This window comes from Chroicocephalus ridibundus, chromosome 1 (genome assembly GCF_963924245.1).
Source record: "Chroicocephalus ridibundus chromosome 1, bChrRid1.1, whole genome shotgun sequence".
NCBI lineage: Eukaryota > Metazoa > Chordata > Aves > Charadriiformes > Laridae > Chroicocephalus > Chroicocephalus ridibundus.
Genome location: NC_086284.1, coordinates 48416486 through 48429176, shown reverse-complemented (window position 1 = coordinate 48429176; position 12691 = coordinate 48416486). Strand labels below are relative to the sequence as shown.

General features: G+C 44.7%; 1 protein-coding gene across 11 annotated transcripts in view; it reads right to left on the bottom strand.

Moving 5' to 3' along the window:
- Window positions 1-9829, bottom strand: part of LMO7 (LIM domain 7) — a 139354-nt gene extending 129525 nt beyond the window's left edge. For 2 of the 11 annotated variants that reach the window (XM_063335732.1, XM_063335741.1), the window contains exon 1: window positions 9432-9822. In XM_063335732.1, coding sequence (XP_063191802.1) covers window positions 9432-9500 — 69 coding nt within the window. In that variant the 5' untranslated portion in view covers window positions 9501-9822. Of the gene's footprint in view, window positions 1-9431 lie in introns of all 11 variants that reach the window. The other 9 variants (XM_063335704.1, XM_063335694.1, XM_063335795.1 and 6 more) reach the window with 9 other exon arrangements.
- Window positions 9830-12691: the final 2862 nt, after the last annotated feature.

Sequence of the window (12691 nt, the reverse complement as noted above, 5' to 3'; positions counted from 1 at the left end):
AAGCTTTTTGAATTCTGTCAAAATTAACCATTATATTGAGAACCGGGCATGATTTAACAGCATTATTCTTCTTAACTACAGTATATCCAAATAAGTTTGGGAAGACAACATTCACCTTTCCACTGTGATTTTCAAGGGGAGACAGTTCTCACAAGGAAAGATTAAAGATTTCACCAGAAAATGGAACACCACAAGATTTTAGTTGTCACATTAAAAATAAAAAATAAAATTAGAAATTCTTAGCTGGGGAGGTAAGAAAGGGAAGAAAACAAAAAAGGAACCATAGGTACAGACATACATGCATTTTTCAGCCAGGTCTAACAGAAGGCTTCCATGCCCCATGGTAGGTAAAACAGACAAGATACTGATTTTACAAATACCTAATTGAAAAAAATTAAAATAAGTGTAATAACACATTCAGAAATTTAGAACAGTCTGAGACTGTATTCCCCCAATCTTAAATGACAAAAATGCAAAACAAATGCAAACAAAAAAAACCAACCCAGATTTAAGAAGTCAGTACGTTCTACAAAATTTCATAATTTAAATACTTACGAGGTAAAAAATTCATTCCAGCAAGAAGGAAAAAGTAGTTATTTACAAATAACCTTAGGTGCACATTTCTCCTCTTCCTTTTCCAAGCCTCTCCTCTGCTATTCCTCCACGGTGCACAGCTCCCAACCCCATCCACTGACACCCGACATGCAGAACTTCCTGGAGTCTTTAACGATGCTCCCAAATGAGATTACAGCCCGTGTCTGCAAGACCTACGCCAACGTCACAGAGGACTTTTGGATTTTATCAGACACATGAAAGCTAGGTCATTAGCGAGCAACCCAGTCTGTGCATTTTAATGGGAATTTGTCTTTGAAAAAAAAAAATTCGTCGACACGTAAGACTCGTAGCTGTGAAGCAATACGCTCCTGAATAATCATCGAGTTGATGTTTATTATATCAGCTTCCCCCCCCTCCCCGCTCCACAGCATCAGGCAAATGTCTGTGAAAGATATACATCTGTACCTGGAGCTCATGCCTTCCTCCTCACCCCATTTTCAATCAGTCCAAATAAGAGCAACTCCACACAACCTTTTTGTGGAATGCTGAGAACTTGCAATCCGGATGCGCACCTGACATTGTGCAAAAAAAAATAAAATAGTAATATATAAAGGTGAGACCAGTGTAGTTAGTTAAGACAGTCGATGTCATTTTGTTACAACCCCTTCTACTTGCAAAAGAACTCACAGTCAAACGTCTGGTCCATTTTTGCTCAGAATTACATTTTTCAGGTGCATCAAAAAGGTACGTTTTGTCAGTGGCACCATTTAGGCAAACGGAACACAGTGACACAAGGAGGAACAGAGGTTTTTCCTAGTGTGAAAATACAGTAATGCCTAGCTTCATCTAACCTGAAACAGTATCCAAAGAAGCATTTCAAGGCAGTGCTACAGCTGTTGCTACAGAACCCCCCACGCCCATAGTGTCAAACTTGGATCTTAATTTTTCTTCCTCTTCTCCACAGCCACTTCGACATCTGGTTTCGTTTGCCTCCGTTCTTTATCACATTGTGCTGACATGGTCGTTTGACCACATAGAAAGTCTCAGATCAAACTCTACAATCTAGATTTTTAAAATTCCTTCCTGAAGGAAAAAAATAAGTAACAAATAGCAGGGCTAATAAAGTACTTCCAGGAAAGAATTTGCAAACAACAGTGGAGGTTAGATCTGGGATTAGATTGTACCCCTGAAGGGCAGGTGATGATCACTGCAGAACTGCTGAGCCACCACCTCCGAAGGACCACCTCCCAGCCAACGACACTCCAGCGAGACGCAAGGGCTGCTCCTGCCGTAGCGGAAGTCAGCGTATAAGCATATCAAATACTTTCAAAATGCTTCGGCCCAGAAACTCCTGGCAGAGTTTCTATTTAAAATAGCTCCAACTGTATTTATAAGCCTTATGAAATTCATCCTGAAGAAGTTATTTATGGCTGGAAGCCAGCCTCCCTAATTCAGGTGTCTAGCTTATCCTTCGACCCCGGGCACCTAGCGAACGGCTCCCGAGTCACATAAGGAAGAGAGCTGGGCAATGAGCAGAAGCAGGTGACTTGAGAAGCCTCCAGGGAAAGAGATGGCTTGTCTAAATTCAGGTGTCTGCCTCTCTTCATCCCACTAGCTCGGCTGCGACCCAACAACCAGCTGCCACCAAAAGGCCAACTCTGACAACACCACCTCTTCCCTGGTGCCCATCTCACCTCCCAGGAGCCAAATACCACAAAACAGGTTGAGTTTCCATCGTCAGATGAACTCCCTGAGCCAAATCACTGGAGGGTCTAGACAAATGCCACTGCCACCACAAAAGGAGGCAGGAGAAGCACATGCCAAGCACAGGAATTTCAGTGACACCTTGCTGTGGTAACATACCAGCACTAACACAAAACCACATTGTTGTGGGACCTACCCAGGAGGACAGCTTGGCCCAACCAACAGTTTTCACTTTCTGTGCTAGCTGAATTGATCCCAAGCCAGGTATTCCTTTAAAGCTGTGTTATGTGACAGAGATTCTGACTTTTTTGGCCAACGTAGTAATAACTATTTCCCAAAGTTAGTATATCAGGTTTCTTTTCTAATAGTAATGACTGAAAGCTGAACCACATCCAGAAACGAAAGTTAGGACTTTCACATGAGCTGGTGCAAAAAAAATGTGCCAACACACCCAGCACTGGCAAAAAACAAAATAAAGCAAGTCTTACAACCCTCATGCCCTTCCAAGATAATCCCAGATGTTTTGTACCACTAATGCAAACCACTGCTGAAATTAAGTTTCTCTATTCACTATAACACAAATGAAAGTTTTACAGCTAAATATCCAACTGGAAGCTAGCACACTGTGAGTCAGATCAATACATCTTTCTTCTCGTTGGAAAAATAAAAGTTTAGCACTATTCATAAACACTAGATTTACAACTGCTTGCAGAAGCTCACAGCGTGAGGAACTAAAGAACCTATTTTGAAGTAGCTTATTCACTACATTCCTTTAAAGTTAGATTTTTCTCTTGGATTGACAGTATTCAGATATGTGAAAAACAGCAAAACCAAAACACTCCTTCTAAGGTAATTTGGATAATAAGTTAGGTGTGTCAAGCACACCTTAGACCAGCAGAGGCATTTCTAATACACTGGGTCTGAGAACACGTGCTGTTTTTCATTAAATTGCTGAAGTTGGAAAGCCCATTTTAAAAAAAAAAAAAAAAAAAAAAAAAAAAAAGATAGTTAAGAGTTATGTTAGTCTCGTTAAGCAGAAAAGGGTTGGGGTTTTTTCGTTTTTGTTTTGTTGTTTTGTTTTGTTTTTTTTTTAACCAGAACAACAACCCTCCTCCAGGAGTGGACAAAGAAACTTTAAAGAGAAGGAGTGGTAGGTACAAGAAACAGCTGGAATGTATCTGGTTCTTACAACACAATAAAACCCAAGTGTTTTCCAAAGCTCAGCAAGGTCACCGCCTAATGTAATACACCCAAGTGCTCATTAAAAACTTTAAAATTTTCACCAAAAAAAAAAAAAAAAGTGTTTGACAAAGAAAAGGTGATAAAAGAGAGCCCATAGTAACCAGGGGGAGGGGGGCATACTGAACGTGGAAATCATCTCGCCTCCTCCCCAGACTATGGGTGGAAAAAAAAAGCATGACCTCACAAAATTGAAGAAAGGATCAGGACACAGTGCAAAAAACAAACAAACAAAAAGACAGGAGGAAAAGAACAGAAGTAACACCATGACTAACTGTAGCTGGTAACCACAAAATACTGAACAGAACCAAACAAAAGTCCGGTCAGAATTGTTTGTAGATCCCCTTAAGCTGCAATACACTTCCCCAGTACAGAAGACGTACCCATTTCTACAGTCAACAAGTTAATTCTTCCTCTTAAAGCGTCTGCAGACACTGCTTTCATGTGAAATTTTAAACAAATGCTCAAAACTACGAGGACAAACCATCCACAAAGGAAACGACACCGTGAACTCAGCTCAAAGCTATGCATGCCCATCACGCAGGACTGTGTGAAGACAGACTTCGAGCATCTCTGAGAAATCCAAATATAGACTTAACTTGAAAATATGTAAACCCACCTTGCAGAAATCGGGAAACAGATTTTACTCCCAAGCAAAAACTGGTCCCATTTTTCTCTGAAACACATCACCAAATACACCAGACACCTTTCCTGAGGTCCGGAAGGAAAGACGGGGACAACAAGGTAACAGAGAGAATAATGTTCAGCCAGATAAAATGGTATTACTGTCACCCTCTCCCTCTAAAACATTATTGCTAGCCCTGTCATATGCCACAGCACCTTCACAGTCTGCAGCCAGCGGGGAACATTATTTCAAGGATTTACATTCCCGCAGTATTTACTTAACAGCATGTATATTTATGTATCAATTCATATTTATATATTAATTGGATACACTTAGATTTACTCCATGCAAGGGCTCACTGCCAAGAATCTACACATAATACTGAAATACTGATGCATCCACCTAAAGGAGAGTTAAATACGTCCCTTATGCAGACGTGAGCCAGGACTTTGGCAGCCGTGCTGTAAGAAGTTCTCCAGAAACCAGCCCACCCAGGTTTTATGACTTGACAGAATTACCCAGTATTAGACATAGTTTAAGCAACACAATATCTAGATTTTGCCTTTTCATTCACGCATTTTTCATTCTGACACCACCCAGGACATTGACTGCCTCTCTACACGCTACCTGAGAATACCTTACCCAGAACTGACAAAAAACTTGTCAGAACAATTAGTTCAACTGAAATAAAGGTACCTACAAGAAGAAGATTTGAACAGTAAGATGAGTCTTCTATCTCTACAGTTATTCCTCCCATCTGCCATACCAGACTGTACACATTAGATTCATGCTTGGGGGAAAAACAAAACAAAATAATCACTGAGGTAAGATCTCTATGCAAATATAGGGAAAGCATCGCTCCTAGACCTCTTGCTGCATTTGCAGAAGCCATAAAAATATACAGTAGAAATGCAGACGTTAAACAGTTTCAACAAATAAAAACATTTGGTGACCACATGTCAGAGACCGTTCACTGGATTTGATGGCTGTGCCGTTGGTCCAAACCAAAAGACTTCAGTAAGTAGTCCTGGCTCTCAAGTTTTATCCTCAAGCTGACTCTTTCTACCAAGCTACTCTGCAAATCTGCTTTTTTAATCTCCTGAGCAGGCAGGGGGGTGGGAGGGTGTGTGTCTGTGTGCATATACACGCATTGGGTTTTTCCCTAGAAAAAGACAAAAACAAAAGCCCCCAAATAATTTTCCAACATCCAAGATGTAACAGATACTTTTAAATCGCAAAGGAAGATAGTTTGGGACTCTGAAAAGCACATGTAATGCAATCATAAATGAAGTTGTTAGCACACACAAGGGCACTCAGATAAATCAGGCTATTTCGCTACCTGTTTAATGGCCATGGCAGATACCAGCAGCAGAGGTATCTTTATAGTTGCCGTCTAGACATGCTGGGCGCTCTTCCTCTAACGCTGCCTTATCGAAAATGATAAAAACCTTATCTTGCAACAGAAATCCTAACAGTGAAACACCTCTCTCCATCAACACTGGGCAGCGTTAGCACTAGAAAGGACTTGTGTTCCGCTGCATGAGGAACAGCCCCAGGACTACAGGCTCCTGCTCATGACTCTGAGACAGACGTTCTCGACAGCGGTATCAGATGAAATTAGTAGCTCTCAGAACATCTGACTTTAACAACTTTAGATCAGTTCTTAGGGAAAGAGATTCAGCTCCCAAGCGGCCCCGTAACAGAGTTATTAAGAGTTATTTGGCCCAACACCTATTTTACACTTCAGTGGATTTGTCAAGGTTGGTCCATGTGCTTTCCTACAGCCCTGCTGCTTCCCTCCAACAATTCATTCAGGCACACGCTTGCTGCCCACCCTCCCTCAGACGGGATGTAACATTCGACTGCTTTGGGCGGGGGGGGGAAGAATAAATATTCAAGCATTATTTGCCTCAGGGCACACTAACTAAAGATTTACAGACTTCGTGGGTCAGGTTTCAAGTTGCTTCAGCAAACAATTTCAAACCATAGACATTTACCTGAAGATTAGGGTTCATTTATGACACAGCACAGGAATTAAAAGCCGAGACGTTTCACAAGAGAACGGCACACACCCTTCTTTCCTCTTGAACTCCTAGAGGGGCATCACCCCTGAAATGCTGAAGGGTGTTTTGGGGGAGAGGGACCATGTGTCCCCTTCGTTCACAAGGATGAACTTGGTGGTGGGCTGCAGAGAGGAAGAGGCAGACTGCCCTCCCACATCTTGAGGCAGGAGAACAGACTCGGCAGTCGGGGATATTTAATAGCTGGGGGAAGAATGCTTTGGTTTGGAGGAACAGCTTTTGGCTTGCTTAAGTTATAATATGGAACAGAGCGCAGTAAAATAATTTTAACCCAGCTATTTCTAGCTTTGGCAGACACGGCTCTACCTTAAAGAGACTATTTCTGAGTTGTGTTGTTTCAGTGTTTTATTCTGGTCTCAGCGCGCACCAGCTGCCCAGCTGAGGTGCTCAGTAAAGGCTGAGCTGCACCTGAGTTTGAGCAGCACCAGTTGTTACAGGCAGAGCTCAGAAAACTCCAGAAATCCCAGATGCAAGAACCCACCACCACAAATCACTGCTGGGTTCTGGATAAAAGACACCCGAGAAGAGCTTGAGTTTTGCACAGAAAATCACCACTCTTTCCCCCAAAAGGTGATGTCCTCGACAGCCAGCTCTCCCAGAGTGACTAACCATCACCAGCTGGAGTAACCGATATCAAGACAAGCAACATTACCTCCTCTCCCAGTTCACCACAGCACACAAAAGAGAAGAGGTTGGGGACTACACCTGAAGAGGTCTTGGCACTGTAAAGACTACAGACCTGCCTTGTCTGCATGATCATAAACTACGCCTCAACATGAATCTGAATTAAAGAACAAAGTCTTTCATTAACTAACACCAGATATCAGATGCAATTTTTTGTTGTTATTGCTGTTAATCAAGTTGTTGGCTTCTTTGTTTTTGGTTTGGTGGTTGTTTTTTTTTCTTTTTTTCCCTTTTTTTTTTCGGTATAGCATAAGAACTAGGATCAAATGTTTGAGCTCCCACTAGCCAGTGGCTGCCATACAACATGGAGACTCCAGCTGGGAACAGGCGGAAGAGGGACCTGACCAGGACACAATTTTCTCTCACCAAAAGCTTTCAGTACAGATGGGGTGAAAACTTCTGATGTTTCAGGGTAGGGTTTTTTTAAGATCTGACAAATACAGCTGCTCATTCCTGTTACAGAAAGCCCTCAGCTTCAAGGTTTGAGCTCAGGTCTTTTGAGGTTTTTTTTTAAGTCTCAGAGTCCAAAAAGTTCTGTATTGAAATACAGAAAAATGTTAACACAGATTTCATTAGCAAAGGGAAATAATAACAGTTTACAAAGAGATTTTTGATTGTTCTTTTAAATATATAGTAGCTAGTGTTTGTATGCTTTCATCTTCCTCTAATGTTAGGGGGACGCTGGCACACAAAACCTTATCAAAACATAAGAACTTCAAGTTCATAAATATTTGGAAATCTGCCTCATCTTCAAAACTAATTGTTTAATGATTAGGACTCACCACGTTTCGCTCTCAATTATGTACACACCACTGCGTTTCACCAAGACTCACAAAACCTTGAGACCATGTCTCATTACTCTAAAAATACCTTTACTCTTCTCATACAACAACGGAAATGGCTGGTTGTGGCTTTTTAACCCATCTGGATTTAAAGAGCAGAGAAACACAACAGAGTCTCTGAAAGGCAAACCTCATTTCATAGGGAAATAAATATTTACATCTTCCTTCAACATTATGGAATTCTTAACATCCTGTTTATCAATACCTCCAGGTTTTTAAAGTTACTCAATGTACAATAAAAATGTTTCTCCAAGGGGTAAGTTTAAAAGTTACTTTAAAATGAGAACAGCTTTCACATATTAGAAACAAAGTATAACCACACAAATTAGATGGAGAAGGGGGAGGGAGGGGAGCCGAACATATGGTTTTTCCACTACAGAAACAGTGCGCGCTTTACACTTACATGGCTTTGCTAACGCTCCCATGTGCGGGCAAAGGGAACCTTTTGTAGGAACGGTACAACCAGCCAGTATCCAGTGAAGATTAACAATAATTCAAACAAATCCCCAAATCCTTAAAATAGGCTTTTCAAAGACAACATTATGTCACCTTAATGAAACTATTTAAGGTAAGCTTTGCCAACTTAAAGAAAGCAAGGTAAGAAACATATACGCAAGAGAGGAATGCTTTAATCAGCTAAACTCACGGCTAGCTCTGACAAAATTGACACTTGGGGAAGCCAGGACTGCTTTAATTACCTACCTACATTCGTGGATGGCACTTACGGAATTGACACTTGTGGAAGTCACTTGTGATACGCTCGCCTACGGTGCTCTCGGTTCAAAATTCTCAATAGATTTTAAGCACTAGATGTCATCGTTTTACAGAGGAAACAAAGAAGCCTGAACTCGGCTCTTGACAAGCTTGTGAAGATGGGGGGTAAAAAGCAACAAGCACCCTTCTTTAAACATTCGCTCTTCGGAAAGTTAACGGGGCAGCATTTCTGATAATGGAAGTTCCAGCTCAAGTGAATGAGTGCAAAGAAATAAGCTTAGTATGTTAAAACACATATAAGCCAGCACGCTAAAGCTCCTCCACAATGACTCTAAGTGAGGCTGCTCAATGTTTCTAACATTTCTCATAACACCTTCCATGCCGTCAGCCACCCTGACTGTTCTCACACACGCACACACTCAGGTACCACGATGAGCAACGCCTTTCCTCGCGCGTTAACACACACTGTGATTTTGTGCAACGACACAGAAAAACCCAAGATATTCCACATCAAGCCCTGCACGCAGTCAGGCACTTATGTTTAAAAACAGGAGAGAAAGAAAATGACTGTAATTTCAGGTCGCTCTCTGCCCCGAACTCTTTCGAGACAGGAAGGCGAGGAGTGCCTTTAATTCCGACCGTCTCAGAGCAAGCGCCGGAGAAGCAATTTAAAAGACGGCAAGAAATTATGAGCCTTAATGACAGGCGGGCAGCCCTACCCGCCTGTAATTTGGATTTCGGGGCGGGGGGGGGCCGTCGTGTAAGGAGGGATCTCGGAAAGCCTTCACGATACCTTCTAAAAATAGCAGCCCGCAGCTGCTGACAAAGAAACCAAAGTTTGGGAGCCGCGTCCCCGCCGCTCCCGCCCGGCGGCGGCGGGGGACGGTGCGGCGAGACCCCCGACCCACCCGGGGGCGGCGGGGAGGGGATGACAAGGGGGTGACACAGACAGACGGACGGACGGACGGAGACCGAGCGACGCCTCACCTCTACCCATCGCCGAGCCTCGGCGAAGGCCGCCTGGCAGTCGCACTCCGCGTCCTCTCTCCCCTCCATGGCCGGCAGTGAATGCGGGATGGTGGCGGGAGGGGTGGTGAAGCGGCCGGTCCTCCGGCGAGGTGGGGGCGCGGGGAGCAGCCGCTGTCATTCAGCTGCCGCCTTTTAACGCTCCCCGCGCCGTCTCCTCCCTCCCTCCTCCGCCTCCTCCCCCTCCCGGGAGGCAGCTCGCTGGCGCTCAGCGACCGCAAGAATTCGAAGGCTGTAAAGCAACACACACAAACACACACCCCCTTTCCCCGGACGCCCGGGAGGGGCCGCAACCCCCCTGCGGCGGCGGCGGCGGCTCCGTCCCGCCGGGCCCCTGTCCCTCCCGCCGCCCGATGGAGGCCGCCCCCGGCGGCTCCCGCCCCGCCGCATACCAGGAATAGCTGGGGACAATCGCACCTTTGAGGGCCGGCCACCTCCGTCCCGGCCCCCCGCCACCTGCCGCCCCGCGCACCGCCCCCGCCCGGCCGGGACGACCCTGGGGCCGCCTCCCGCCCGCCCTCCCTCCCTCCCTGCCGCCGGCCGGGCAGAGCCCTGGGCCCCGCCGGCTCCCGCACCCCTTCACGGGCGGGCCTCGCCTTGCGGCCACCGACTGCGCCGGCAGCCGGGGGAAGGAGACGACTCCATGCTCTTCTGCAGCCGTGTCCCGTCTGGGGACCAGGTTCGGAGCCTTTTGGAAGACACGAGAGGAGCTTTGGAGAGAGGGACCTGGGAGTCCTGGTGGACAACAGGATGACCATGAGGCAGCAATGTGCCCTTGTGGCCAAGAAGACCAATGGTCTCCTGGTGTGCATTAAAAGGGGCATGGCCAGCAGGCCGAGGGAGGTCATCCTCCCCCTCTACTCTGCCCTGGTGAGGCAGCATCTGGAGTACCGTGTCCAGTTCTGGGCTCCCCGATTCAAGAAAGACAAGGAACTGCTGGAGGGAGTCCCTTGGAGGGCTATGAAGATGATCAAGGGACTGGAGCACCTCTCTTATGAGGAAAGGCTGAGAGACCTGGGTCTGTTTGGCCTGAAGAAGGGAAGACTGAGACAGAATCTCATCAGTGCTTATCAGTATCAAAAGGGTGGGTGTCAAGAGGATGGGGCCAGGCTCTTTTCAGTGGTGCCCAGGGACAGGACAAGGGGCATCAGGCACAAATTGAAACACAGGAAATTCCATCTCAACATGAGGAAAAACTTCTTTCCTTTCAGGGTGGCAGAGCACTGGAACAGGCTGCCCAGAGAGGTGGTGGAGTCTCCTTCTCTGGAGATATTCAAACCCCACTTGGATGTGTTGCTGTCCAGGCTGCTCTAGGTGACCCTGCTTTGGCAGGGGGGTTAGACTAGATGACCTCCAAAGGCCCCTTCCAACGCCTACCATTCTGTGATTTGGAAGACAGGAAAGGAGCTTTGGAAGACACGAGAGGTCCATGCTTTGTTTTGAGCTCTTTTCACACAAAATGACCTTAGCAGAGATGCCTGGGGCAGAGCTGGAGCTGCACAGCGCAGCCTCCACGCTTGCCTTCCTGGCTCTCAACACCAATCTGCAGCAGCCCTGGTTTTGCTTGCAGTACACCTACAAGTGCCCAATGCTTTATTTCACTTGTGTCTCTGCCTTACCCGACACGCTGCAACAGTTCCTTCGTGACTTCCCCATGCTCTCCTGTGTCTCCTGAAGCCCTGTCTCCATGAGGCTGGTCCCAGGCGGACTCCTCCTGAGCCCGGGTGGCTGGTTACCCTACAGTAACCACAAACACCGGGTCAGTCAGGATTATGCTACACCACACACACGTTTCTTCCACCCTTCCCTACCTTCTCTGTAAGCGAAACTGAGTTGCTGCATGCATCTTCTGCTTGTAGGGCCCAGGGCAGAACACATCACATAATTTTTTAAGGGACTAGTGAGAAAAGGTAACTTAAAATTTGTACTGCACGCAAATTAGCTTCTTCTAAGATGCCTACTTGGAGGCATATCTTATTTCTGCTCTGTAAACAACCTTCTTAGAACAGGAAAGAAGACTTTAGGAGATGTATTCGACATAGCAAGAAGCTATTAGCCATCAGTTTCTGCGGTACATGGAAATTAGTGTTACTGGTGCTACACACAGGCAGGAAAAGCCAGTGACTGTGGCTGAAATAAGTTCCACAGGAGGTGTTTGGCATTCATTAAAGTTACAAACGCATAAAAATGATGCAGTTAGCTCCTCACAGTGGTATGATCTGAGACAACTATCCAGTAGAGCCAATGACGAATGAAACAATAATCAAAGCTATAATTTTGAAGGTTTTTCCCTACTCCTTTTTCCTGCTCCAAGGCAGATAAGCCTCAAGACAAATGAAGAATCTGCCTTTTTCTTGAGTGGGAAGCCCGAGCATCAGAAAACAACCCTCTCATCTCACTATTTAACATTTGTGACTACAAAGGCTAAAAAAAAAAAGTCTAAATAAAGTGTGTATGTGCTGCTGCTGGCGGCCATAATCAGTTTGCATTAACTGTCATTAGCAAACATTTTTCTGGAGAACCACTGCAGCCTTTCCCAGATTTTTAAGGTCTGCCTTTTCACTTCATATAAAAATATGATGCTTGTCCCTAAGTAGGAGGAAGTTACTATGAATACTATAAAAGTTTAAAAGTTACTTGAGAATAAAATTCTATGAAACAGGTTTCAAAAGAGGTTTAAAAAACAGTTTCCAAGTTTTCGCTTATTTCTGTCTGGTTTATTTCACTTAATGGCAAATCAAGTCACTTTTCTTGTGAATCAAGTGTTTAATGTTTTAGATCAAATAATTCAAGTAATTAGAGCAATTTGATTAAATCTCTTTTTAGTAAGCTGCATGGACCACAGCAGCTTTCAGGTCAAAGTTATTCACCGAGTAAAAAAAGTTCTAACATGCGCATTTCTTCCTCAAAGTGCATTTTAAATCGACTATCAATCACAGATAATTTATCTATGAAAGTCCAAGCAACCAAAATAGTTAAATATTCCTTGTGCTAACATGGTAAGTCACCAGACTCCTAGGTCAGAAAAACACTACATATACCAGATACGACTGCTAATTGCTGGTGTCAAAAGTAGCAAACATAATATTGTTCTACTCAGCAACTGTGTGTGCTCCCAGGGATAAGTCAAGCAACAGTTTACGTCATATTCTTCTCATACAGAGTTCTACAAATATTTGATACAATAATATTTTCTACCAAGGCAGCCTTCCTCCCTTAAG